This window comes from Euprymna scolopes, chromosome 7, assembly GCF_053919585.1.
Source record: "Euprymna scolopes isolate OS-2025 chromosome 7, ASM5391958v1, whole genome shotgun sequence".
Taxonomy (NCBI): Eukaryota; Metazoa; Mollusca; class Cephalopoda; order Sepiida; family Sepiolidae; genus Euprymna; species Euprymna scolopes.
The window spans coordinates 160611069-160638233 of NC_136488.1; the positions used below are offsets into that span (position 1 = coordinate 160611069).

Here is a 27165-nt window from a genome sequence, read left to right on the forward strand (position 1 = left end):
TCGGAGAACAATAAAAGTTCATTTAACTTCAAATAAATACAAATATAAAATAAGCAGGTTGCAAAACAATTGCGTTTGCGGCTTTTTAAGAAGTCCAAATTGTTCTTATTTTAACGTCTTTAGTTTGACGGGCCCATTCAAGTTCGGAAAGAAGAGAGATGAAATAATAAGTCTTTCCTCCACAGAGGTTTGAACAAAAGAGAGAGTTTAAAGGGAATCTCTAGTCCCACTTAATAAATAGGTTACCGTGATTGGTCGATGAGCGGCACCTTTGGCTAATGAGAAAGGGCCTTATTTAAAGTGTAAGGAAAGGTAACTCTAGATTTTTTTTTATACCCTAGACAATTAGCTCATATACTCTAATCATTAGACTAAATAAGCCGGTCATAAAATTTTATGAAATAATCATTTTTTTTATCTTCTGTTTCTGTCGATGCAAGTGAAAATGGTGTTTTCTTGACGTCAATAAAATCATCCAACAGTTGTATAAATTATGAATTATGTTTACCAAATGTTTTTTTTTTTTTTATTTCAGGTGTCAGTATTTTTGTACCAAAAGGCTCACTTCCTGAAGGCTCTGAGCAAGAGATTTATTTCAAAGTATGTCAGGACAACAGCATCCTCCCACCACTTGATAAAGAGAAAGGTTAGGGTTAATATTATTTCACGTAACTGATGGAATTCTTCATGGTAACACGTTGAAATGAATAGATTTCAAATATACAGTGTGGCCCATTAAAAAGTAGCCCAGAAAATGTAGTCGAGAGGAGGAAGATTCTTTTATCGTTTAAATTATTTGTAGTTTTATAAAAATGCTGGAAGTGCTCCCCGTTGACATCGATGCATTTCCCGGCACGTTTAACGTTTGCAGATACCGCCAGGTGATTCTCCTGATAATGTTTGTAATGTTCTCCTTTAGTTGGTCTAGATTTTAAAGCTTGACCCTTTGGACGACAAATATTGAAAAATTAGCCAAAAATATTAATTCCTTCACTCTCAACTGGCCACTTTGGTACAGGGAGGGGTCACTTTTTTCACCAATATTTTCGAAAGTTTTTTTTTACACGGTGGTCACCACTTATCAAGGCCCGGAAGCCACTCAGGGATAAGGGTTATTGCAAGTACAGTACGTTAGTGTGGAGATTTAATGAAGTGTTTACTTAAGAGGGCGGTTCATTAGGAATTTGTTAACGTTGGACTTGAAGACATCCAAGTTGTAGTCAGGTGGGAAGCAGGCAGATGGAACAGAGTTCCACAGACGTGCAGTTCTAAGAAAGAAGCTTTGTTCATGGAATCCACGTTTTGATTTAGGCACAGATAAAGAGTGGGGGAAATTTTTCACAGTGGATTCAGCTAGACAGGTGTTTTTCGTGAAAGATTGGTGAGGGGGGGACCAGAGATTGGAGTTCAGACGAGCACCTGCCATGGAAATAACGATAAAACAAAGATAGGCTCGCAACGTCTCTTCTGTGCGAGAGAAGTTGCAGGGTAGAGGAAAGGGCATCCCCCACTAAGCCACGAAGGCTATTTTGTACTCTGTCAAGGCAGGATAGGCTGTTTTTAGCAGCTCCTGTCCAGATATGGCAGCAGTATTCCATCCTTGGACGTACTTGGCTTTTATATAGATAGAGAATTGCATCAGTAGTGAGATATCTTCTGGAGCGGTAGAAGGATCCCACCATCTTTCCAGCAACCTTGGCAACAGACTTAATGTACGTGTTCCATTTCAGATCAGGAGTAAAGGACAAACCCAGAAGCTTGTCAAAACATGGGGCTTCTCCTAGACGAGAGCCATCCATTTCAATTGATGCCAGATGGGGATCAGAACGATGATATAAAGATAGGAGTTTGGTTTTAGATGCATTAAAGGTAACCAGCCACATCTTCCCCCACTGAACCACGCGCTCGAGATCTGAGGAGAGAGAATCAGAGAGAACTTTGTCATTTACAGCCTTTGATGTGTTGCCGTAGATGGTCGTGTCATCAGCATAGATGTCAACGAATGATTTAAGTATGTGTTTTGGGAGGTCATTGATGTAGATCAGGAAGAGAGTTAGGTCCAGGATTGACCCTTGAGGGACTCCAGCATTAATACTGCAGGCCTCTGATTTTTGTCCATCGACCACTACTCTTATGAGCCTATCGGAGAGAAATGATTTAATGATTGAGAAAACATTTCCAGTTATACCGTAGCTGGAAATCTTGTGAAGTAGACCCTTATGCCATACCTTGTCGAAGGCCTTTGATATGTCAAGAGCAATTGCCCTAGAAAGGAAGCCTTTGTCAAGAGATTCACTAATCCTGTGAGATATAACCATTAGCACATCTGCGGTAGATCTTGCAGAGCGGAAACCATATTGTGTGTCACTAAGAAGATTGTTTCTGCTGAGGTGGTTTACTATTTCTATTTAATATGGATTCCAGCAACTTACTCATAACACACAGGAGACTTATTGGTCTGTACTGAGAGGGAGATGACTTATCACCTGAATTCTTAAATACAGGGCATACTGATGAGGTTTTCCAGGGAGTCGGAAAGCACTTCTCCTTAAGGCAACACTTAAACAGTTTCATAAGTATGGGAGCAAGTTCTGGTTGAAGCTTTTTTAACACTATAATTGGGATGCCATCAGGGCCAGTTACTTTACTGGAATCAAGGTTCTTGATTAGCTTGGCGACCTCATGCACAGATATTTGTATGTTACCTAGCGTGTTCTGTGTTATAGGAGGAAATATGGGGAGTTGATGGCCTTCGTCACATAGGGTAGAATTAGCTGCAAAGTTCTTTGCAAATAGTTTGGCCTTGTCTGATGCTGACGAGATGACCTCTGGTCCGTTGATAATGGTTGGGATAGAACGCACACTTCTGTTCAGGATCCTATTTGTTATTTGCCAAAACTGATGGGAACCAAGCCGCTGATCAGCTACCTTGGATTTAACAGACTGGGCATATAGCTCTCTTGCATCTTTTATTACTCTTTTACAGTGGTTGCTGGCATTCCTGAAAGCAGCTTTAGTCATCCCCTCTTTTTGATTGACTAGCCTTAATTTAAACCTATGTCACTTTCGGTTTGGTAATGGACGCAACAGCAAAGACATCACTTTTTTTTCACATTCTTTTCGTCCTTCGCGGTACGGGTTCAAGCCTGCCTGTCTACTACCACTTTTTTGTTTTTTGCTCAACACACACCTCCAAATACTCGGCTAATAAATATATATATATATATATATATTCAATGTTTCTCTTAATGAACAGTTTAAAGTGTTGCTTTATGATTTACTTGTTTAAAATGTTATGTTTGAAATACATAAGATGCAACATAACTTTATTGCACAACTTTGTTTCCATAATGCACTTATGTGCAGTGTATGTTTATAAATAAATATGCTCTTACCATCACGATCGAACACTTTTGGTATTTCTTCTGCACATCTTCAAATTACCTTGCATACTAGTTAGCTTTGTCAGCTTACTCGTTGAAATCCAAATTTTCAATAATAAACATTTTATAAGTTTCGTACAAACACAAGGCAAAATCTTTTGCATTTTTAAAAATAACATTAAAATATATACTATTCCTTAATAGGAATTCATTTTTCGGATGAGCATTATATATATTAATTTATTTTTATTTCGGACTATTAATCTCATCTTTATTAGTTTTTTTTTTTTTTCACAACGTTTCGGCTAACTATTCCTCTGGCCTTCGTCAGGTGGTAACCGTGACGGATAGGAACCGCAAATCTCCTAACTGCATTCTCAGCAATCACTGCCATCTGTAGTTGTTGTCGTCTTACCACGTTTTGGCCAAGTAAACCTCTGGCTGGCTTTGGGTAGGATTGAAACCGCTATCTTCAGACAATGTCCATCTGGAACCGTAGAGATTCAACGTCTCTATCAACTGTGCCGCAGGCCCCCAGCCAGAGGTTTACTTGGCCAAAAATGTGGTGAGACAACAACAACTACAGATGGCAGTGATTGCTGAGAATGCAGTTAGGAGATTCGAGGTTCCTATCCGTCACGGTTACCACCTGACGAAGGCCAGAGGAATAGTTGGCCGAAATGTTGTGAAAAAAAACCCAACAACAACCAATAAAAGATGAAAAAACAACAACTAATAAAGATGAGAATAATAGTCCGAAATAAAAATAAATTAATAACATTAAAATGTTCTTCTTTTATACAAATTTATTTATCTTTTAAACAAGTCTGTAATAAAAGAAAGAAATCCGTCTTTATGAACATTTTCTTTTTTTTCTAAACTTGCAATTTAATTGTTGAAAATCAAATCAGTTACTCTAAAGTTTGAAAAGAAACTTTTAAACACAAATTACAGTAGAATCCTGGGATACGCCATTAAAAATTACTAACAAAATACAGGACAGTATATATAATACATATGTATATAATCAAATAACATTATAAATAACACCGTAAGGCAGGACAAATACCGTAACCAGGAGCCGGAAAAACATTGTATTCTACATTGTAACCTGAAAAAACTTATCCTAGAGCCACTGTATCTTGGAGTTTTACTGTAGTGTCATTAACGGTCAAGAAAAAAAAAAAAAAGAAAAAAAAGCAGTCATTTTCTCTCTTTTCTTTTCTTGCTTTTCTCTGTCAGTAAGAATTCTAATAAATGAGGTTAGTTTTATCTAAAATTTTTTTTTTAGTATGTTATCCTTTTTTATATATAAATCACTTTAATTACTGTTTATATTGAGAAAAAACTATTGCATATATCGAAACGAAATAGTATAATAACATGAATTATGAACTGTTTAAAAAAATATTTATGCAAAATTAGGCGTTTAAATAAGCGTCTTTGCATTTTGTATAATAAATAGATATTTCATGATGCTATGTTATATTGTTTGTTTCAATAAATGTAACCGTTTTGACGATAATATAGGAGTTATGAAAAATCTTTTGTATTTATTATTCGGTGTGGCTTATCTAAACACTTTATTGCAGTTTCATGGATCATCCAATCATAAGAACTGAAGAGAAAAATTTATTCAAATGTATAAAAAAAAAATTTTTTAAATGGGGAGAAGTGAATTCAGATGTTTATGCTTTCGAATTGGATTAAAAAAAATGCATTTTAAGTAAAAACATGACTACGTAATTACGTGTCATGTTAAAATCAAATTGTCATGTCTTAAAATTACGAAAAATGATTAGAGTAGAGAATCTGCTAGATCTTTTTGTAAAAAAAAAAAATTGTTCTGGTATATTTTCGATCCACCATTTTTTTTCATTTAAAATAGCAAGTTAACTGAAAACAAGGGAGATAAGTCAGTTTGTCATATAGAATTGGTTGCAACGGAAGAAACTGATAAAACGGCAGTATTCAATAAACTTTTTTTCTTGTAAATATTTTTGTAATTTTTACTAATTTCAATTGGACACATAATTATGTAGTGTTTTTTACTTAAAATTATTTTCTTTTTACAAGCATCTAAATTTACCCTAGCTCTTTATTATTTTAGATATTAAAAAATATGCTGAATATATTAAAAATATTTTCTATACTTTTTTTTTTACAATTAATGTATTTTTTTTTTTTACTAGTAAATTAATATATTTCAAATGTTTGTATTTAAAAAATCTAACTAACATACAATTATGTTTTACAATGTTCTGTTTGAAATGTTTAAACCGTAAAATAAAGTTGTACATCCAGAAGCAAAAGATTAAACGAGAAAAATATTCTTTTCAGGTGAGACACTACTTAGCCCGCTCGTGATGTGTGGTCCGCATGGCTTGAAGTTTCAGCAACCCGTTGAATTGCGTCTTCCTCACTGTGCTTCTGTTAATCCTGACAGCTGGTCTTTTGCCCTCAAGTCAAGTGATTCGCCAACTGGTAAGAAGAGAAACAAACACGCATTCTTGCTTTTTTGTAATGAGGTGGAGGGGAGGGGGGTATAGACTGCCTCTTTGTAATTTTGTTTTTCTCGCTTTTTTCACAAGAATGACTTTTTAAAAATTTTTGAATAACATGATTGTCAATTTCAAGTCTACAAACTATTTTGATAAATGCCTGTTTTACAAATATTTTAATGGAATGTGTTCTGATGAATTTGTTTCACTTGTACCCCCCTCAACGTATATATCCCTGACAAACTCGTTTAGCAATAAAATCACACCCCTTCACTGTTGATGTCCCTAAACGCCAGAAAGCTTTCTATTCTAATAGTTTCTTCCCTCGAACAGCTAGACTTTAGAATTCCCTTCCTGCTGGCTGCTTCCCTGGCTGTACTGATATGCAGAAGTTTAAATGTAACATAAACAAATATCTTGTTAATCTTTCCTAGACATGGCTCCAAATAGTAGCCCTTACGTCTAAGTGGCGATATGCTTTGTAAGGGGTGAACAAGAGTAAAAAAAAAAAAATCCAGCTGACTTAAGTTTTTATATTAGGTTTATTTAAACATTTTTTTTCCCAACAAATATTAGATTGTGACAACATTGACAGATTAAAAAGGGTTGATATGCGATGGAGATAAATCTTGAAATTCAGATAGCAGTAAATAAAAAAAATAAAAAAAGAGAAAGACCAGGAAAAAAGAAAAGATAAAAAGGTTGAACTGTGTTAAATACTTGTAGCGGTCATTAAAAAAAAAAAAAGGGGGATTGATAGAGAAATATTCTGTTCTTTTTCCCCGTGGAAAACCTTTTTCAGCAAAAAATGTAAAATATTGATCGGATAAGGAAAGGAGACTTTTGTTGGATTCATGTCTCCGAGGATTTGTGAAATAAAAATTGGCTGACGTTTTGAAAAAAAAAGTAATGGCTATTTATTCAGACATGTTAAGTATCTTCTGCTGAGAGAGACTGTCATAGCAGAAGATTTGGCTTTAACAAATTTTTTTTTTATTATTGTCATATTTAGAATAGTAGGATTTTGACTGATATCTGAAACAAGATGCCACTGACAGTTTCCTGAAATATGTCAAATTGTGAATCGCTTGTCAGGGCTGAGAGGGAAACTACACACGCCCACAGTGTAACTTAATAATTGAATTGCCTGCTAAAGGACCCTTTCCTGTGATTGAGGTTTTCATAACGGATTAAACAAAGGAGATGGTGTTTGATGCAAGTTAAGGAAATGCGTTTCTGAGCTCAGAAATGGCCAAAAAGGAGATGAGGATCCTCTCGTTCATCGTAGCAAGAAAAGATGAAAAATAGAAGAAAGACATGAACCTGGTGATGTATTCTCCAGAGTTGGCAATTGTAGAATATCACCGATTTCAACCTTAAGTTTGATGGTCAGTCTCTAAACAGTGTGGATTCGGCAGGCGAACAGAGCCGAGTCACTGAAGCTTAGTTATGTATTGACTTATATTGAGAAGTAGAGGGGTATAGCTCTTCCCCTCTCCTCCCAAGAGAATTCAACTCATAATTCTCAATAATACATCATCGATGATATTCTACAATTGTCTATCAAGAATTAGGAGTTGAATTTTCTTGGGAAGAGAGGGGAAGAGCTATACCCCTCTACTTCTCAATATGTCAATACATAAGTAAGCTTCAGTGACTCAGCTCTGTTCGCCTGCTGAATCTACGCTGTTTAGAGACTGACCATCGAACTTAAGGTTGAAATTCCTGAACCCAAAAATCGCCGAGGAACAAATTCCAAAATGACCCGTCTTTGAAGTGTTAGTCTTTCTTCTTTTGGCTTGAAATAACTTGTGATCCTCCACTAATACAGGCTTTGTTGACCAGTGCCAGATAATTTGCCCTTTTGATCTTTTTCGCAACATGGGAGAAATTATGATTCATCGGACAGAACCTTTAAACATACAGGGCCTTTGCCTGAGTGACGAATTGGGACTCAGAATGGTCAAATTTGGATGTTGTTGTAGGGAAGAAAGGGTACTTTAAGTCTGGGGTGAAAAAAACAAGCAACAAAAAAAAAAAACTAAAAAAAAAAAACACTAATAACATGTAAGTCAGACTTACACTTTGACATGTGCAGGTGCACGTTTTAATCGTTTAATTTCAACCATTCTCATTTTCACTGCTCTCGTAGTGTCGAGGTAAGTTATCAAGTTATCACGTTTTCTTTTCCACCTTTGCTTCAAGGCTTCGGGTTCGAGCCTACCTGCCTACCAAAAATTAGGGGAATGAAATCACGCACTTAACTTTGGCTGCAAACCAGTTTCTGCATATTTGTTTCCCCCCAAGATGTTGAGGAAAACCAGCTCCCCATAAAAAAGGGGAATGTCTAACTAAATAAGCAATTGTCTGATATGACGGGTTTTGCCAGCATTGATCAAAGCTCATGAGTGTCAAGGAGATTTATTTCGATACAGATTCAGTTTCGCTTTTTTATACGGAAAGGCCAAACAAACACGTGAAGAGTAAGAAATAGCGTGAAAATAGCGTGTAAAACTCAAAGTAAATCGTACATATTAGAAGCTAGAGAGTAAAAAGTTCTAAGAAACAATATCCCCCCCCCCCAAAAAAAAGGCCTTTGCCGGACATACAAAAAAGTGCGCGCACACACACACACACACATAGAAACACACATTTTCGCTTTCATATAATAAACTAGCGGGGGTGCTCGGCGCTGCCTGGGTGTTTGGAAGTGTGTGTGTTGGGGAGGGGGTAAATCAAAAATGGGCTGTTTCAATGTTAATCAAAAAACAAAAAACATGCGAAAACAAAAAATAAAAATCGTGTGTTGGGGAGGGGGTAAATCAAAAAAAAAAAAAAAAAAATGATAAACTTTAGAAAATCTGAAAAAACACTGTACGTCATGGAAAAAGAAAGAAAAGGTTTTTAATAATAAAAAAAAAATCGAACGTGAAGTGGACGATGTTAAAACTTGTTAAAAAAAAAAAAAAAAAAAATCGGAAAATCGAAAAAAAAAAAGAAGATATCTTACATCACGATTCAAACTTATAACCTTTACATAATGACGATGCTCTTTAACCAACTGAGCTAAGATAGGGTCGCTGAAATTGGGTCGGTTTTTATAATACATAAACTAATTAAATGGACGCCGTCATTGGCTTATGCATATATTGTTGTCTTGTCATGAAGGAATGATTTTTTGTTATCCTTCCTGTAAAAAAGTGTCTGGTTGAGGGCGAAGGAATTAATGTTTTTAGCCAATTTTTCAATATTTGCCGTCCAAAGATCGAGCTTCAAAATGATACCTATTTGGCGAAAATTCATGGCCTGTGTGGAAAGTTTTTGCAAGGCATACACAAACACATTTTGCCTTTTATATATGCCCGGGTGTCTTGAGGTAAATCAAAACTCCGGGGGGGGGGGGATGTTAAATAATAAAAAAAAATGTTTTGGTAGGTGAGTGTATGAGGATCGAACCCGTACCCTTGAGTTGGAAATTAATGTGTGGAAAAAAAAAAAAAAAAAAACTGGGCGAGGTTACCCATTAGGCCACCGCGACATACAACATACATAGGTTTGAATTTATTTATTGAACTATAAAACAGGCATGGGCAATAAAAGTTAACTCTGCTGCTTCTATTTGACCTAATTAATGAGGTCAAATAGAAATCACGCAGTTGTTTACCCAAATTTGACTGTGAGGGAAACCAGCTCCCAATTGTCCAGATTGAATAGCAATTGTCTGATGTACAACATTGATCAAAGCTGATTGCTTCAGGACATTTCCCGGCGCAATGCCGAGGATTTGTTAACTTTGAATTAGTTTCGCTTTTTATACGAAAATGCCTCATCAACACGCGAGAAGCCAAAATAACAATAATTTTGTAAAAGTCGACGTAAATAAATCTAGATGCGACGCGCTTTCCCAAATCGTACATATTATTATTTAGGACCCATATAAACAGTTGTAAGCGATCGTAACGACCTCGGAACCGTGTGCGAGAAAAGACTTTTGAAAACATACACGAAATGGTCACACACATTTTGCCTTCTATATATATATAGACTAACGGGTGTTTGTAGGTGTGTGTATGGGGGGGAGAGGGGGTAAATAATAACCCTGAAACGATGTTAAAAAAATCGGAAAAACCAAAACCCAAACAAAAAAACAGTGAAAAAAAAACGCTGTGTGTATAGGAGGGGGGTGGGGGAGGTAAACTAAAGAATAAGCGAAGTAAAAAAAAAAACAAAAAAAAAAAACGTTGCTCGAGTGTTTAAAGATGTAAAAGGAAAAAAAAATAGTTTTGGTTGGGAGGCGGGATTGAACCCGGAAGCCTTGACGGGGAGGTGAAACAAATGCCAACCACTTAACCGTCTAGGCCAGGAGTAAGAGGAATTTATTAGTGTCAAAATAAGGCTTATAAAGCGAGTGAAAGAGGTTTGATTGACAGATAGACGCTAAATGAGGTCATCACAGAAGTGTTACGAGATGACGTAGCAGTATTTTATTTAATGCGGGACAGCTTTTTGGGTTTGTTTACTTTGTTTCAATGCGGGTCAGTTTTCGCTTCCCCAAGATGATGGTGGGGGGGGGGAACCGGCTCCCCAAATGAAAGGGGATTAGCAATTGTTTGATATAAGGAGTTTAGCCCCAAATTGATCAAAGCTGATTGCTTGTGGACGTTCCCGGCGTGATGCCGAGAACACCGTGTTAGCTTTGAATTAGTTTCGCTTTTTATACAAAAAAGTCGAATCAACATGTGAGAAGCCAAAATAGCAATAATTTTGTAAAAGTCGCTGTAAGTAAATCTAGACGCTACACGCGTTGCCAAATCGTAGATGATATTATATAGGGGGTATATAAACAGTTCTAAGCGATAGTAATGACCCCGGGAGCGTGTGCGAAAGAAGCCTTTGCGAGACATACACGAAATGGTCACACACATTTTGCCTTTTATATATATACTAGCGGGGGGGGGGCGTGTACCCGGCGTTGCCTGGGTATTTGTAGGTGTGTGTATGGGGGGGGAGTAATTAATAATCCTGCTTAAATATTATAAAAAAGACGATGTCAAAAAAAAATCCAAAACCAAAACGGAAAAAAATGGCATAAATAAACCTGTGTATGGGGGGGGGGGTAAACTAAAGAATAAGCGAAGTAATAAAAAAAAATGTTTGGTCGGGAGGAGGGATTGAACCCGGAAGCTTTGACGCAGAGGTGGAAACCAATGCCAATACTTAACGGACACCTTTTTCTCTCTTACTTTCCCTCTCTGTACTGCTCTAACCAAGTATGCCGACCTATTCCACAAATCCCAAAACCTCAGCATGAAATATCTCCAGAATAAAAACTCGATTAAACCTAGAACCCCATCTTCCAACGTAGACCCCTACTACCAGGTCTCCTTCTCCAACATCAGGGGTCTACGTTCCAACCTTCCAGAGGTTGAAACCCAATTACAGGAGACGAAACCGGACATATTATTTCTAAGTGAAACTGGAATAGGGCCGACCACTTCCCTAGATGAGTTCATAATTAACGGATACTCTAATTTAACAGCTAAATCTGACACCCAAGATCGCCATGGGCATGGAATATGTGCCAACATTAAGGATGGCTTCCCGTGTGGCAGGGATATCTCTAGAGAAGATCCTAATTTACCCTATATGTGCTTCAGGGTTGCACTTGCTAACACCACTGCATTTATATTTGCCCTCTATAGGCCCCACAACAGCGGAGTTACTATCTTTAAGAGCATATCTGAGAAAATAGACCACATACTGTCTTCCCATCCCTCGGCTAACATCCACATCTGTGGTGACTTCAACGTCCATAACGTGGAATGGCTGACCCATTCAAATAAGACAGATGATGAGGGGAGGTTTTGTCATAATTTTGCCATTGCTTATGATCTCACTCAGATTGTTCGTGAACCCACCCGTGTGCCCGATACACCCAGTCAATATGCAAGCCTCCTAGACCTTTTTCTCTCAACTTCCCCTGAGCTATATTCATGTTCCGTTCATTCTCCTCTAGGATCCTCCGACTAATCTGTCGTATCAGTTAAGATAAAAATGAAATGTAATAAGTCCCCAGACGTACCCCTCCACCGTACTGTATACCGATACTCTATGGCTGACTGGGATAGCTTCCGTACATTCATATCTGATTTACCTCTGCACTCCATGTTTAAAAAGGAAGTGTCCTCTATAGTATCAGATCTGACCGAATGGTTAATTGTAGGAATAGACCAATTCATACCATCTAAAAAATTCCAAAAAAAACCTAACAGCCAGCCATGGTTCTCCCCAGAATGTGCTGCTGCTATCGTGCACAGAAATCACTTTTTCCATAGCTACCAACGTAATAGATGCACTGAGACTAAAGCTGCTTTCAGGACTGCCAGCAACCACTGTAAAACAGTAATAAAAAATGCAAGAGAGCTATATGCCCAGTCTGTTAAATCCAAGGTAGCTGATCAGCAGCTTGGTTCCCACCAGTTTTGGCAAATAACAAATAGGATCCTGAACAGAAGTGTGCGTTCTATCCCAACCATTATCAATGGACCAGAGGTCATCTCGTCAGCGTCAGACAAGGCCAAACTATTTGCAAAGAACTTTGCAGCTAATTCTACCCTATGCTACGAAGGCCATCAACTCCCCATATTTCCTCCTATAACACAGAACAAGCTAGGTAACATACAAATATCCGTGCATGAGGTCGCCAAGCTAATCAAGAACCTAGATTCCAGTAAAGCAACTGGCCCTGATGGCATCCCAATTATAGTGTTAAAAAAGCTTCAACCAGAACTTGCTCCCATACTTACGAAACTGTTTAAGCGCTGCCTTAAGGAGAAGTGCTTTCCGACTCCCTGGAAGACCTCATCAGTTTGCCCTGTATTTAAGAATTCAGGTGATAAGTCATCTCCCTCTCAGTACAGACCAATAAGTCTCCTGTGTGTTATGAGTATTGCTGGAATCCATATTAAATAGAGAAATAGTCAACTACCTCAGCAGGAATAACCTTAGTGACACACAATATGGTTTCCGCTCTGCAAGATCTACCGCAGATGTGCTGACGGTTATATCCCACAGGATTAGTGAATCTCTTGACAAAGGCTTCCTTTCTAGGTCAATTGCTCTTGACATATCAAAGGCCTTCGACAAGGTATGTCATAAGGGTCTACTTCACAAGATTTCCAGCTACGGTATAACTGGAAATGTTTTCTCAATCATTAAATCATTTCTCTCTGATAGGCTCATAAGAGTAGTGGTCGATGGACAAAAATCGGAGGCCTGCAATATAAATGCTGGAGTCCCTCAGGGGTTAATCCTGGGCCCAACTTTCTTCCTGATCTACATCAATGACCTCCCTAAACACATACTTAAATCATTCGTTGACATCTATGCTGATGACACAACCATCTATGGCAACACATCAAAGGCTGTAAATGACAAAGTTCTCTCTGATTCTCTCTCCTCTGATCTCGAGGTTCAGTGGGGGAAGATGTGGCTGGTTACCTTTAATGCATCCAAAACCAAACTCCTATCCTTACATCATCAACGCTCTGATCCCCATCTGGCATCAATTGTGATGGATGGCTCTCGTCTGGGTGAGGCCCCATGTTTTGACAAGCTTCTGGGTTTGACCTTTACTCCTGATCTGAAATGGAACACGTACATCAAGTCTGTTGCCAAGGTCGCTGGAAAGATGGTGGGATCCTTCTACCGCTCCAGAAGATATCTCACTACTGATGCAATTCTCTATCTATATAAAAGCCAAGTACGTCCAAGGATGGAATACTGTTGCCATATCTGGGCAGGAGCTGTTAAAAACAGCCTATCCTACCTTGACAGAGTACAAAATAGCCTTCGTGGCTTAGTGGGGGATGCCCTTTTCTCTACCCTGCAACCTCTCTCCCACAGAAGAGACGTTGCGAGCCTATCCTTGTTTTATCGTTATTTCCATGGCAGGTGCTCGTCTGAACTCCGATCTCTGGTCCCCCCTCACCAATCTTTCACGAAAAACACCCGTCTAGCCGAATCCACTGTGAAAAATTTCCCCCACTCTATATCTGTGCCTAAATCAAAACGTGGATTCCATGAACAAAGCTTCTTTCTTAGAACTGCACGCTTGTGGAACTCTGTTTCATCTGCCTGCTTCCCACCGGACTACAACTTGGATGTCTTCAAGTCCAATGTTAACAAATTCCTAATGAACCGCCCCCTTAAGTAAACACTTCATCAAATCTCCACACTAACGTAATGTACTTGCAATAACCCTTATCCCTGAGTGGCTTCCGGGCCTTGATAAGTGGTGATCACTGTGTAAAAGAAAAAAAAAACACCTAGCCATCTCGGCTACGAGGAGAGAGGAAGTGAAAGCTGTGTTAATTTATCATTTATAAAGTGAAATTAACAGGTGCTCGAAAGTTAAATTGTGTGATGTTTGACCTTGATGCGATTTGCGCTGCAAGCCAGTTTCTGTTTCCCTCGCCCCATTTTTTTTCATACTGAAAAGCGAAAGAAACACGCGGCGATCGAAAAATCTGGAAAAAATAGCGCATGAAAGTCGGGCAAAGTAAATACACACACGAACTCTGTTCGTAACTTGTACACATGATCATTTAGACAGCATGTAAAAAGTTTTAAGGAGCGAGCAACTGAAAAGCCTAGCGAAAAAAAAGCCTTTTGCAGACATACAGAATAAGTGCACACACATATGCATTTTCGCTTTATATATATATATATATATATATATATTACACATTTTATATGCTTACATGCACAACTATAATCATGTATCTTATATACCATGAAGATACGTGAACGTTTTGTAATAAAAAAAAAAAAGTCATATGCCTATCTTTTAAATCGTTAACAGTTTATTTTCCTACTCTATTGTGATTTTGTTTCATTTTTTTCAGGTCATCCGACTCAATGGCAGAACATGACACTTGCTGGCATGGACGGAGTTGCCCATGGAAAAGTTGGCAAAAACAGTGTTTCAGTCTTGGTTGACCATTTTTAACACATGCCCATTTCTCTGGCTCTGGATAATCGTTCACTAGTTTCCTTTTTTTTCAGGGAAAGGAATGATACAAATCAAATAATTAACCCGTTTTTAACCAAAGATGATCATCACTTAAAAAAAAAAAAAATCACAAAACATTTTATATTTTGCAAGAAACAATTTTGCTGAATCTTTTCACCAGTTTGCTTTGCATATCGGGAGCAAGGAAAAAGTTTAGCTGAAATGAAGCCAACAAACATGAACAAAAGAAAGAAAAAAAAACATTCAGTGAAAATAAAAAAAACAAACGCTTTTGTTTTTAATATTTTTCTTTAGGAAAAGTGGAATTTTGTATTTTATGAAAATGTTTCATTTATAACATACCTACATTTTATTTTTACTTTTTTTTTTTTTATAGAATTTTATATAATCACCAAGTTATAAAGAATTATTTGAAGCGAAAGAAAAAGTAAAACATAATGGTATGGACATGAGACTAGACTGTTTTTGGCGAATTTATGAATTTATCAAGTTTAAAAATTTTTTTTTTTTTTTTTTGTCACTTGATCCTCAAAAAAAAGCCCTGATACCATTTTGTTTGTGATAGAAATGGGTATACTACCTAGGAGAACCAAATATAATTAAATATAACACTAATAAGCAAGTGAAGGATTTACTATGTACACTCAGGAGTAAAAGGTGTTCCTTCCACTTTCAGACCTATGTTTTAAGCAGAATGATTTAAGAACAAAATTCTTTTTAGTTACCTCCTTTGTTTATATGGCCAGACTCGTGCTTTAAACTCGGCCTGTAGAACAAGTTTTAGGAATTAATTTTTAAGTGATTATTTATTCCAAAAAACCCATCCTTAAATTTAACTGACTTGAACTGATCCGTTAATCTGGAAAAAAAAAAAAAAAAGTTTTTTCTTTGATTCTATTTATTTGTAGATGATTCTGATCAGTTTATTTTGTAATTCATTCATTTATTTTTTTCTTAAGGATGTGTTGACTATTTGGAAAAGAAAAATCCATTCCTTTTTGTTTGAGAAAATTTTTTTTTTTTTTTCATCTCCATGCAAAAATAAAAAGAAAATATTTTATTTCGATTATTTTTCTTATAAATTGCAGGATTTTAGAACTTTTTTTTTAAAAATATTTTAATGAGTGAAAATGTCAAAAATAAAGACAGCAAACTGAAAAGTGGTAAAGAAACAAATATGTAACAAGCAATTACTATAAAAAGCAAGATAAATTACTCATCTACCTGTATAAGATTTGGGTGCTTTATTTTAAAGTACGAGACAAATAGTGCTGAGCGCTCAAGTTAAAAAACATAAATATGGCACCAAAAATTTTAAAATAATGACAGAAATCCAAATTTTTAGAAAACACTAAAAATTTATGATAAGGTAGAAGAGTAACTTCTATTGCCTTTAGTAACATTTGTTTTTTTTTTGTTAGCACGGTTTTGCTCTGTTGTCCATTGTAAAAACTTACCCTTTATTTTGGTTCACTCCATATTCATCACTGAAGCATTTCAGTTTCAAATTAGGGTTTACGGTTGAGATACAATTGTGTCTCACATTGTAAATCATACTAAAGATTCCTTGATTTTAACGAGCTGATTATAACACTTCAAAATTCTACAATAGAAAGTTGATATGGGAAGTAAACCACTTCAAACTATTTCAACATTTTTATTTTATTTCTGAAAAGAAATCAATGGGGGGGGGGATAGGAGGAGAAATTAAAGATTTTTTTAAAAAAACAAATTCTCAAAAGGAATCCACCTATTGTAACCATGTTTGGGTGTCTTTGTTGTGTGGCTGAAGATATAGACAACGTCTTTTTATAGTAATGATGAAATAATTTCCCCTATTTTGCAGTGGAAAACCAAACAAATAAAATCTAGTATTTTTTTTTTTTTTTTTTTTTTAAGACGAGAACAAAAATCAGTAGCAGTTTAGTCATGTTATTTAAAAAAAAAAAAAAAAAAAAAAAAAAATATTTAAAAATAATTGACTAGTTATAGTAAAGAATCATTCCACATCAACCTTATTGTTTCATCCTAACCGATATAGGAATAAGTGATTGGTCGAGTTAATACCAGAGTTATTTCCCTTTGGTTAAACTTGATATTAAAGTATTGAGAAAAAAAAAAAAAAACTGGTTTGAAATTATATACAGTCATTGTGGCTTCGTATGAAAAAATGCCGAATGCTAGTGTTTAGAGTGTTCCATTGAAGGTATTAATGATTGTAGATTTAAAGCCCACTGTTAACTAATTGTTGAAAAAAAAAAAAGTAAATAAAATAAAAACAAAATGGCAGAAATATCTAACTAAAGAAGCAAAAGAAGACAGAGCAGCTACAAAATCTTAAACGAAATAAAGATTGCTATTTGTTCTATTAAATGAGGTGCAAACTTTTTTTTCTTCAATTAAAATAATTATGTATACATATAACAAAATTAAAAAGAAAAAAAAAAAAAGAAACCTGGTTATAGTCAGCTAACTTCCGGCACTATTGGAAGCTGTTACAAGACAAATCAGTTTCTTCACTAGTTTTGTTCTTCAGTATTTCTATTTTGAAGTGATTTATTGCAATAAAATATAATAAAAGGACTTTATTGGAAAGTATACAATAAAAATTTACAAAATTATACAGAGAATTTGCACTTTAAATAGTCCATTACTTAAAGATTTTTCAATGTCTTAAAGAAAAAAGGGAACTGATTTGCCTTGTCACTGCTTCCGATAGCACTACACTGGAAGTTAGGAAGTACGTTAATTGAGTATAACCAAAACGCTTCTGCTCAATACTTGATTTTTCATGACTGAATCAAATAAATTTCCATTGAATTTATTGCTAAGTAAATTTTTTAGCATTGAATTTATATATAATTCAAGGCTGTATAATAAATGAATTTTAATGAAGTTCATTTAAGGAGATAAAATGCTTAGCTTTGTTTAAATGGGTGGGGAAAAAGCACAAAATAATCAAAATTTCTTGTTCAATGTAATCGTGTATATGTGTAAAACGTTATAGGTAGTTAAGGAGCAACGTAATTTTAGAACGAATTTTAACTATTATCTCCCACCCTGTTTAATCAGTTGGTGGAGGGTATGATGTATAAATGAGAACACATTGTTCATAACCAAATGATGCATATTAATGTGTGTTTTATAAACAATATTGTAAATAAATGGTTGAATAAAACGAAAAGAATAGTCACCAGAAATGTTTTTCTTAGATGTCAGCTATTGGTATTGTGACAAAGAAAAAGAAAAAAAAAATTGTTCAAACATGTCAATGTAAGTTATCTGCCCTTGATTATAAATGCAAAAAATTCATTTTATTGAGTTGTTTCCTCTTGATTAAAAAAAAAAAAAAAGTCTGCTCTGGAGTGAAAGATTTTGAAACGGTTACAAAATCAGTTTTTAACAACCAAAATACTTAAGATTCTTAGAAAGCCAAGTTGTTAAAAAAAATAAATAAAATCAAATTAAGCTAACATCTTTCATATTCACATTTAAATTGTATACTTATGATTCTGTATAAAGAATTAATTTTTGTGTGTGTGTAATATATATATATATATATATATATATATATTCCAATTTGTTAGTGTACCTTTTAAAAGTGGTAGCTCTTTAATCATTGTCCTCTCCACCAATTTAAACTTCAGTTTGATTGCAGAAGGGGGAAGTATATTAGTAAAATTGTTGGATGTCCAGAGTTCAATCTAACTAAGAAAACAATAAATATGTACCAGTCACAGAATGAAAATTGTCATATTCCAAAAATCAAAGTGATAAGAGTTTGAATTTCTTGAATAATAAAAAAAAAAAAAAAAATTGTTTGGGTTTGCCAGATTTAATGCTACAAAGATCAAAATCAGTTAATGGCTATGATTTATTAAAAAAACCACTAAAAATCATTTAAAAAAATATATATATATATCAAATTGATTTTTGGAATATGACATTTTCATTAGGGAACAAGTTTTTTTTTTTTGTATTTTATATCTTTTTTAATTAAGTTAAACTCTGAATATTTAGCAAATTGGAAGTTCAGTTTTAATAACTTAAACAATCGAAATTTTTTGTGATTATGTATACATGAAGTAAAGCATTGTCAAACGAGAGGGAACTTTTATATTTAGAAAATGTCCAAGTAAAAACGGAAATCTACAAATTAATGAAATCGAAAGTTTTACTCTTCTTGCAAGATTTGTTTAGCTTTTGTAAATCTTTTCATTGACTGAGCCAAATAAAACTTAATTTCATAAGTGCCATAAAAATTGAATTTTTTTTTTAAATTGTCACATCCATTTCTGCATTGAAGAAAGAAAATTTAAAAAAAAACAAAAAAAAAAAACAGGGTTGTTTGCAATCCTGTTCCCAACGTATTAGAACTCAAAATGAACAAATATGATAATCAGCAAGAAGTCATATGGTATTTGTCATCTGCTAACATCGATATTTACATCTGCTATTAAATATTCTTTAATACTTTTATATTTTTTTGGTTCTATGTTTGTATTCTCTGGTCTCGCTAAGATAGTGTTTTCCAACACCGTTATTTTTTTCTTTTAATGATTTATAAGATTAAAGAGTTTTTGTTCCATTATTGCCTTTGAGAAAAAAATTAAATTCAATTTCATATGTAATGATAATTAAAAACAAAGCATAGCTCTAATTGAAGCATAGATAAAATTGAAAGCCACAAAATTAAGGGCTTTAGCAGGATATTGAAAAGCCTCAATGTTTAATAAATGTAAATATGTCCACACAGCCAAATTAACATTTCTCTGCGTGAATTAAAATCAAACAAAATTCTTCCAAAAAAAAAAGAAAAAGAAAATGAATTTTCGATAAAAAGAAATTAGCGAAAGTGTTGTATTTAGATTACTATCTTCAGTTGTTCCTGTAAATCCAATTCCAGTATCTTTCTGTTGGCCTTAGCCGATATATAATCTCTTGCCATGTTGCCTGGCTGGCCAGAATTATCTTTCCTTATATATAAACATTTCTGTCCCTGGAAAAGACTTTGGTTACTTTTTTATAGCACAGCTTATTTCATTCAAAAACCATCTTCAAAAACAAAATCATTCAAGACATTTTTTTTTTTCAATGAAATAATATGTATCATATGTAAATACCCACACACCATTTGTGCATGCTCACATCTAAATGTGTGAGCTTGTATGCAATATATGCGTATGTAATACAAAATAAACCTGGCTTTGTTTTTGTTTTTTTTTAAATCTAGTATCTATGAGTCTTGTGTTATTTTTTTTCTTCTCCATCTTAATGGTTGATGAAATTTTGTGGTATATCCAGTATTTAAGAACATTTAATAAAACATCTGACCCCCCCCCCCCAATAGTATTTTCGTTTGAATAAAAAAGTTTTTAATATTGGTCTCCGTTGCTTTAGTGCAAGCATACACTTTCATCTGTGAAACAAATAGCGGCAAACTTAAAGTTCATCTCATCATAAAAGATATGTTTAAATGTCACTTTGGAGTTAAAATAAAGATTAAAACTAAAGTCACATAATTCATCATGTCCTTAACTACTTGGTGTACCTTGTATTTCATACAGGTTTACATTTTTCAAACGAGAGCATGTCAGTAATGCCATAATGTGCAACCATTTATTTACAGTTCATTGGATTGTTCCAAACTTATTTCTACTTAAATTTATTAAATATAAGCACTAAGTTAAAGCTAGTTTGGTGCTTCTACATTATTGGGACGAGATTTTATAGTTGATAAACAGAGTTTTCAGATAAAAACCAATGGTTCCGACTGATTTTATTTAAATCAATTCTAATAAGTTACAATGGTAGCTTCCAAATTATGCAGTCGAAATACCCTGAATATTACTTCATAAAAAAAAAAAAATTGCCACCATCTTTGTTTAATTCAAATGGAGAATTACCTCCCTCTTGAATTCTTTTCCAAATTCTTTTTTTTTCTTTTTTTTTTTTTAATTTTCTTTAATATTTTTTGCCTTATCAATTTTCGTAATTTTGGGATATAAGCATCTTAAAAATACGAGGAATACGTAAGATACCATTGTTTTCATGTGAAATTCAGTTTTACGATTTCCATAAATCTCGTCCTAATTCTGTAGAAGTGCCGCAAGTTTTATCGTACATGTGACATGTTCAGAAAAGTATAAGGGAGATAAATACTATTACGACACGTGTTCTTCAGAATTGTCTGATCTATTGTTTCCTTTGTTCCAGCTCCTTTGACTCCTTGGTCTAGTGGTCTTCATTTTGATACCTCATTGTAATACAGCTTCCTATTCCAAAAACTGAAATGGTGGAACTCTTTCTTACAATTGTTTTCCTCCTGTCTATGACCTTGGTCTTTTCAAAACCAAGGTCAGTCATTGCCCGTCTTTGTGATAATCATATTTTGTTAGCTTCTTACATCAAGTGGTTTCACAAGCGATATGGGGGAGGGAAACTTCCAAATTTTAAAGTCAAGGACATGGCAAGCAAATTGCAATAAACTATCAGTAATCTGAAGCTGAAGCAAAGAAAAAGATTTTTGCAATTTTATTAAATCTTGCAGAGATCACATTCATGTATTGAAAATAATCTTTGTATTTAATCAGTTCTACATTAATTGACCCAAATCTGCATTATTCAAACCTCCCATAAAATAACTGAATCCAATAATAAATGGTTGCACAAAATGAGAATAACTAAAACAAATTTATGACCATCTCAAATTCAGAAAATATTACTAAAAAAAAAAAAAAAAAAAAAAAAAAAAGCATTAAGCAACACTATCATTGTGAAAATTTGAACGGGTTTCAATGGTTTTTGGAAAACTGCATCATTTTTTGATGCAGTAATTTTGACAGATTAAAAGGAATATTGTTTTAAGACCCAACACAGTGAAACATTGATTTCTAGTTTTTTTTCTTTTCTAAAGAACTGGGAATCAAACAAAAGTATGGTGAAAAAGTTAATTTTAAACTTGAAAGGTGAGAGGAAAATAAATTAAAAAAATCGAATCATGGATTGTTTTAGTTGCATTAGATCTTAGAAATATTTGGTAAATGTTACTATTGCTGATACAAAATATTAAAGTAAATACAGCTAGGAAAATAGTCCTTATAAATATTGGCCATAAGCAAAGTAATCGGTGGTAGCCATCTTGCTTTTTCACAAACAGGAAATGAGTTTTTTTTGTTTTTTTTTAATTAGGACAGGTTGTTTGGTACCTTACTAAAAAAGCAAGATTGTTGCAACAGATTACTTACAACCAATATTTACGGCAATTGAGCTTTTGACTTTTATAATGCAAAAATAAAATAAAGGTCTGGAACCTTTTTTTTTAATTAATTTTTTTTTTTAACCAAAGGAGTTACTTATCACGCAAGGATAAGGGTTAATGAGTGTGCAGTAGTCAATGGGACAATATCATAGTAATCGTTTGCTGTGGATTACTTAAGGGGATGGCTCATCAAGAACTTATTTACAAGTGACTTGAACCTAATTTTCAAAATGTATTTCTTTTAAAATTATGATACCAACAGTAACGCTTACCAAATATTTAATAAATACAAACCCTTTGAACCCCATCCCCCCCCCACACACACAGAATAAAACGGGAAGTGGGGATAAAAAATGAAAATGTCATCAGAATATAGCTTTGGTAGAGACATTTGTGACCTGAAAACAATATCACCATTTAAAGATTCTCATAGAATTAAGCTGATGGGTTCAAAGGATCAACAAAAATTTCCCTTTAAAAAATAAAACAAATTATGAAAAAAAAAAATAAAAGGGGAAAAGAACGAACAAAATTGAATTTGCACTTAAAATTTTATTTTAAAATGACTCGCTTATTCAGGGCAAAAAAAAAAAAACAAACAAAAAAAAAAACAAACAAACGGGTAAAGTTTGTTCATGTATTATGAGTTTTCATTTTATGAGGGGGATTATTGAAATAAAAAATAACACTGTTTTCAGCCAACCTTTTTGGACAATAGAAAATGCTGGTTCCAGTGTCTGGAGATATCTTTATCATTAACTACATCACACTTAACTGATACTAGTAAAAGAATAGTTTTAAAAAAAAAAGATTCCAAACTCTTGACAAATACTTGAAGGGGGAAGCAAAACAAACCCACACAAACTTGGAAAATGAAATATAAAAATAGAAATAAAATCTAAATTATTTCATCATGGACGAAATAGGCCAGAAAAAGAATTGTTTAGAGAGATTATGTAGATATTAAAAACACTCCCTATTATAAAAATGTGTCTCGTATAGTTTGACCACCATGGTCATTAATCACTTTACAGCCACCTCCAGAATTCCAAAGTTATCCAGGCTCATTGTTGCTTAACTTTGGTGATTTTTGAGTATAACTATATTAACTCGTCTTAACCTTAAAAACTAAAAATTTCCAAGAAGGGGGGGGGAGACAGTTAATTATATATTTAAATAAAGGGGGGGGTAGCATAAATACATGTAAGGGATGTAATTTTTAGGATTATAGTAATCACTCACTTTGCATGCAGGTACATCTACTAGTATTTTTTAAGAAATGTTTTAAAAAGCAAAAAAAAAAAAGTCTTAATCTTGACCAAGTCTGCTACTCTCATCTCCAGTCATTAAAGACGAGCCAAATTTGGTTATATATATATATATATTTTTTTTTTTTCAGAAAGGTATTGCATCATATGCTAAAGCATAAGTCATCATTGTCAATACGTGGTTTAGAGTCAAAAGTTTTGCTGTCATTGTCAATTTGGGTTGATTAATTAATGCAGAGGGTGGGCAATTAAACACAAAAAAAAAAACATGCACTTTTGTGACAATTGCAAGCCCTAATGAAATCTTGTGCACATGCAATTATTCTAGAATTAGGTTGTAAGCTAAACACCCTAAGCATTACTGCAATATTTAAAAAAAAAAAAAAAAAAAAAAATGTCACCCTAGGAGTACTAGAGACGAATATTTGATTACACACATTAATACAAATTTCTACAAGCATATGAATGTAAGCTATATGAATTGAGACATGAGAAATTTAAGGTAAAATTTTTGGGGTTTTTTTTTAAAGCTAAATTTACTCTAAATTATTGTAGAGTGTATAAAATAAGCCACAATAACTTAGTATTGTTATAACACTGCCTACACCTGCTGGATTCCCCATTTCTTATCGCTTTAGTACAATAAAAATGGATGGAAGAGAAACAGAATCAATGCTCCATTTTTATGCACAAAATAAAAAAATAAAAAAATGGTGCTCTGCATACCACTGTTCAAAAGTTGAGCAGAGTTTACAAAGGGGACATTACTGAAAACGGACAAAAAGGTTCAAGAGGAAAGAGACTGAAGCGCTAAAGTATTGAAAAGATATTCAACTGAACGAAAAATCTATAAATTGATTTGCACATGAGAAGGTCAGATCAAATAATGCTGTAATTCTTTAACTGGCACCAGAACATTAATCGTAGAAGAAAAGTTTCCTAATAAGGCAATTTTTAAGTTATTAAGTCCAAAGATAGAAAACTCTGTTGTAACAATATTATTAAAACTTAAAAACAACCAAATATATGGTTACATCTGAAATTAATTTTGCAATTTTATATTTTGGAAGATATTTAATATTTGCACTGCTGTTGAAGTTTTTTGAAATCATTTTAATAATTAATACATAGTATCAATTTGGTACATTAGTTGCGCTGAGCTACAAAAAAAAAAAAAAAAAAAAAAAAATTCAGCATAATAGACATAAGAAAAAAAAGATTTTTTTAAAATAGAAAGAGAAATACAAAGATGAAATCAAGAGTTCATTTCGAAAAGTGTCAGTTAAGAAACATCAAATATCGTGCCATGCTAAATCCATTCCTTTACTAAACCTGCAAAACCAGTGCTGAGCTTACAATTAATCTGTTTTTTTTTAATGTACATTTATTTTAATGAAATATTTGTGTGAGTATTTCTGAAAATTTAACATACTCCTTTCCCATAATAGGAAACTCATTTGAATATCCTGAGCATTAGGGAATGTGATAGATCAAGGGAGACCAGTCTTGAATACACAAGACAACTACATGCAACATAACAGAGATCAATCCTTTGAAAACGGCTGCATGGAGACCAAGTGCGAGACATTGACTGGAGTTGCGCACATCAAAGATTGGAGACTTACAGCAACCCAAATAACAAAATAGGTTTTACAGTGACAACTTTTTAAATCTCTTAAGTCTTTTTCCAGAAAACGAAAAATCACACTTGCTGTTAAATATAAAATTAGACTATTGTCTTTATCAATTTAAATAAAAAATAAATTTGATATTTATGCCACATTTTAGACAATGTGCCCCCGCTTCTACTGCGTTTAATTCTCGATTTTTGAGCAATTATCTAGACTTCTGACGGCTGTCTCATGTCAGCCATGTTTTTGTTTTAAACTTAAGACCAGGCACTACTTTTATTTTAAAGTGTTTATTTTACTGAAAAACAAGTTAAAACACAAAAGAACTTATCCAGGTAAGAAGAGTAACTAAGCTTGCCTTTGGTAACTTTTTTTTTTTTTTTTTTTTTTTTTTTTTACACTTCTTTATTGGTGTAATCTATACTGCAAAATGCGCATTCTTTTATGCCAGGTGAGAATTCCTCCATAAATGGAGTTTTCCCAAGTCTAATGAAATGATTTTGAGGTTTAGTTTTGAATTAATGAACCATAGAGTGGTAAAAGTAATCGTGCGGTGGGGTGTAAAAATTATATCTCATCTTGTATAGATATTTGCACCCTCCTCTCCCCTAACAATTATAAACAAAGGAAAAAAAAACTTCCCCTATAAATGGAGCAGAATGCATATTGTCAAAACGAAGTATAAATACCAATGTTGGTATAAACAATAGTTTTAATAAAACAGTATAAATAAAGAAACCTCATCCGAAAAACGAGTAAAAATTAATGCTTTTCTTTACAAGTGACTTTGGTTTTTGTACAGAATTTCCCCTATATTAAAAGACAAAAATAAAAAAAAAATTGTATAAAGTATATACCCATGACAAAACAAAAATAAAATTGAAGTTTTATTTTTAAATCAGAAATCAAATTTTATAAATATTCGAGAAGAGACCATCTCACCTGTCAGTTGTATTTAATAAAAAAAAAAAATCTCAAGGGAAGTAACTCAATTCATACTAGAATGCTGTATGAATGCCTACAATCTCCCATTAATCGCTTAAAATGATTTTCTTTATAGCAAATAAAACTACTAGATCAATTCATTTGATTTTTGGAATATATTTTCATTCCATGACAGATACATCATACAGATTTCTTAATTTTTTATTTTAAAATATATGAGGAATTCTAAACAAAAACAAACTTCTTTCTGTAAAAAAAAAAAAAAAAAAAAAAAAAAATGTTTGTACTCGAGATAACTTGTTTAAGAGAAGGAATGGCTTATGGTCACAGCCAAGTTAGACTAGCTAAATATCTTTCTCAGTATTCTCTGTGACAGGAGATAATTTTGAGATAAAACTTATTTTTTATCCACTCGTCCTTAAAAAAAAAAAAAAAAAAAATTCCTATTTAACTTGAATGTAATAAATCCATTTTACTCTAATAAAATAAATTTTTGAAGAGTCTTAGAAAATTCTTTAAGTCTCATTTCCACCCTTTTTAACAAGTTTAATAAACCAAATTGGTAAGTTTGTTTGGATGGCAGTCTTGTAGGGAGGTGCACTGCATTAAATTCCAAGTATTTGGTAGTGACACAAGGACACTATACAAAGAGCGAGAATTACACAAAAAGAAAAAAAAACTGACCTGAACTTTAAAGTAACTGCTTTTTTTTATCGTACAAGCTCAATTCTGTAAATGGTGGGGACCAAGTAATCAACTGTAAAATTACCCCCTCCAGCATTAGACAACGCCCTAAACAAATATCGATGTAGCTTAACTCATTTAGTTAGACATAACTAATTTTTTTCGTTTGTTTTTATTACACTATAATCTTTTAATTTTTATTACATAATTCTAAAATTGAGACAGCTTTCAACTTTTTGGCATAAAGTTTGGTTGGTTGAAATATTTTTGATTTTCATTTTTTTTTTTTGTCTTATTGACAATAAGAAAAGCAGATATGACTTGATATAAAATTCTATAAAGATATTTCTCTCCCACAGTGAGAAATGTGACACAAGGGTAAAAAAAATAGGATTGAAAAGTCAACATCCTCAAGAGGGAGGAATGCACCGACCTTGGAAAAGATGCCTGAGCAGCCC

The 27165-nt window shown here is 33.7% G+C and overlaps 1 protein-coding gene across 1 annotated transcript in view; it reads left to right on the forward strand.

Moving 5' to 3' along the window:
• LOC145280215 (tight junction protein ZO-1-like) overlaps positions 1-16810 on the forward strand; it is a 737272-nt gene extending 720462 nt beyond the window's left edge. The window contains exons 36-38 of the mRNA XM_080131991.1: positions 536-646; positions 5724-5867; positions 14791-16810. Coding sequence (XP_079988117.1) covers positions 536-646; positions 5724-5867; positions 14791-14894 — 359 coding nt within the window. The 3' untranslated portion in view covers positions 14895-16810. The remainder of the gene's footprint in view (positions 1-535; positions 647-5723; positions 5868-14790) is intronic.
• The last annotated feature ends 10355 nt before the right edge of the window (positions 16811-27165 follow it).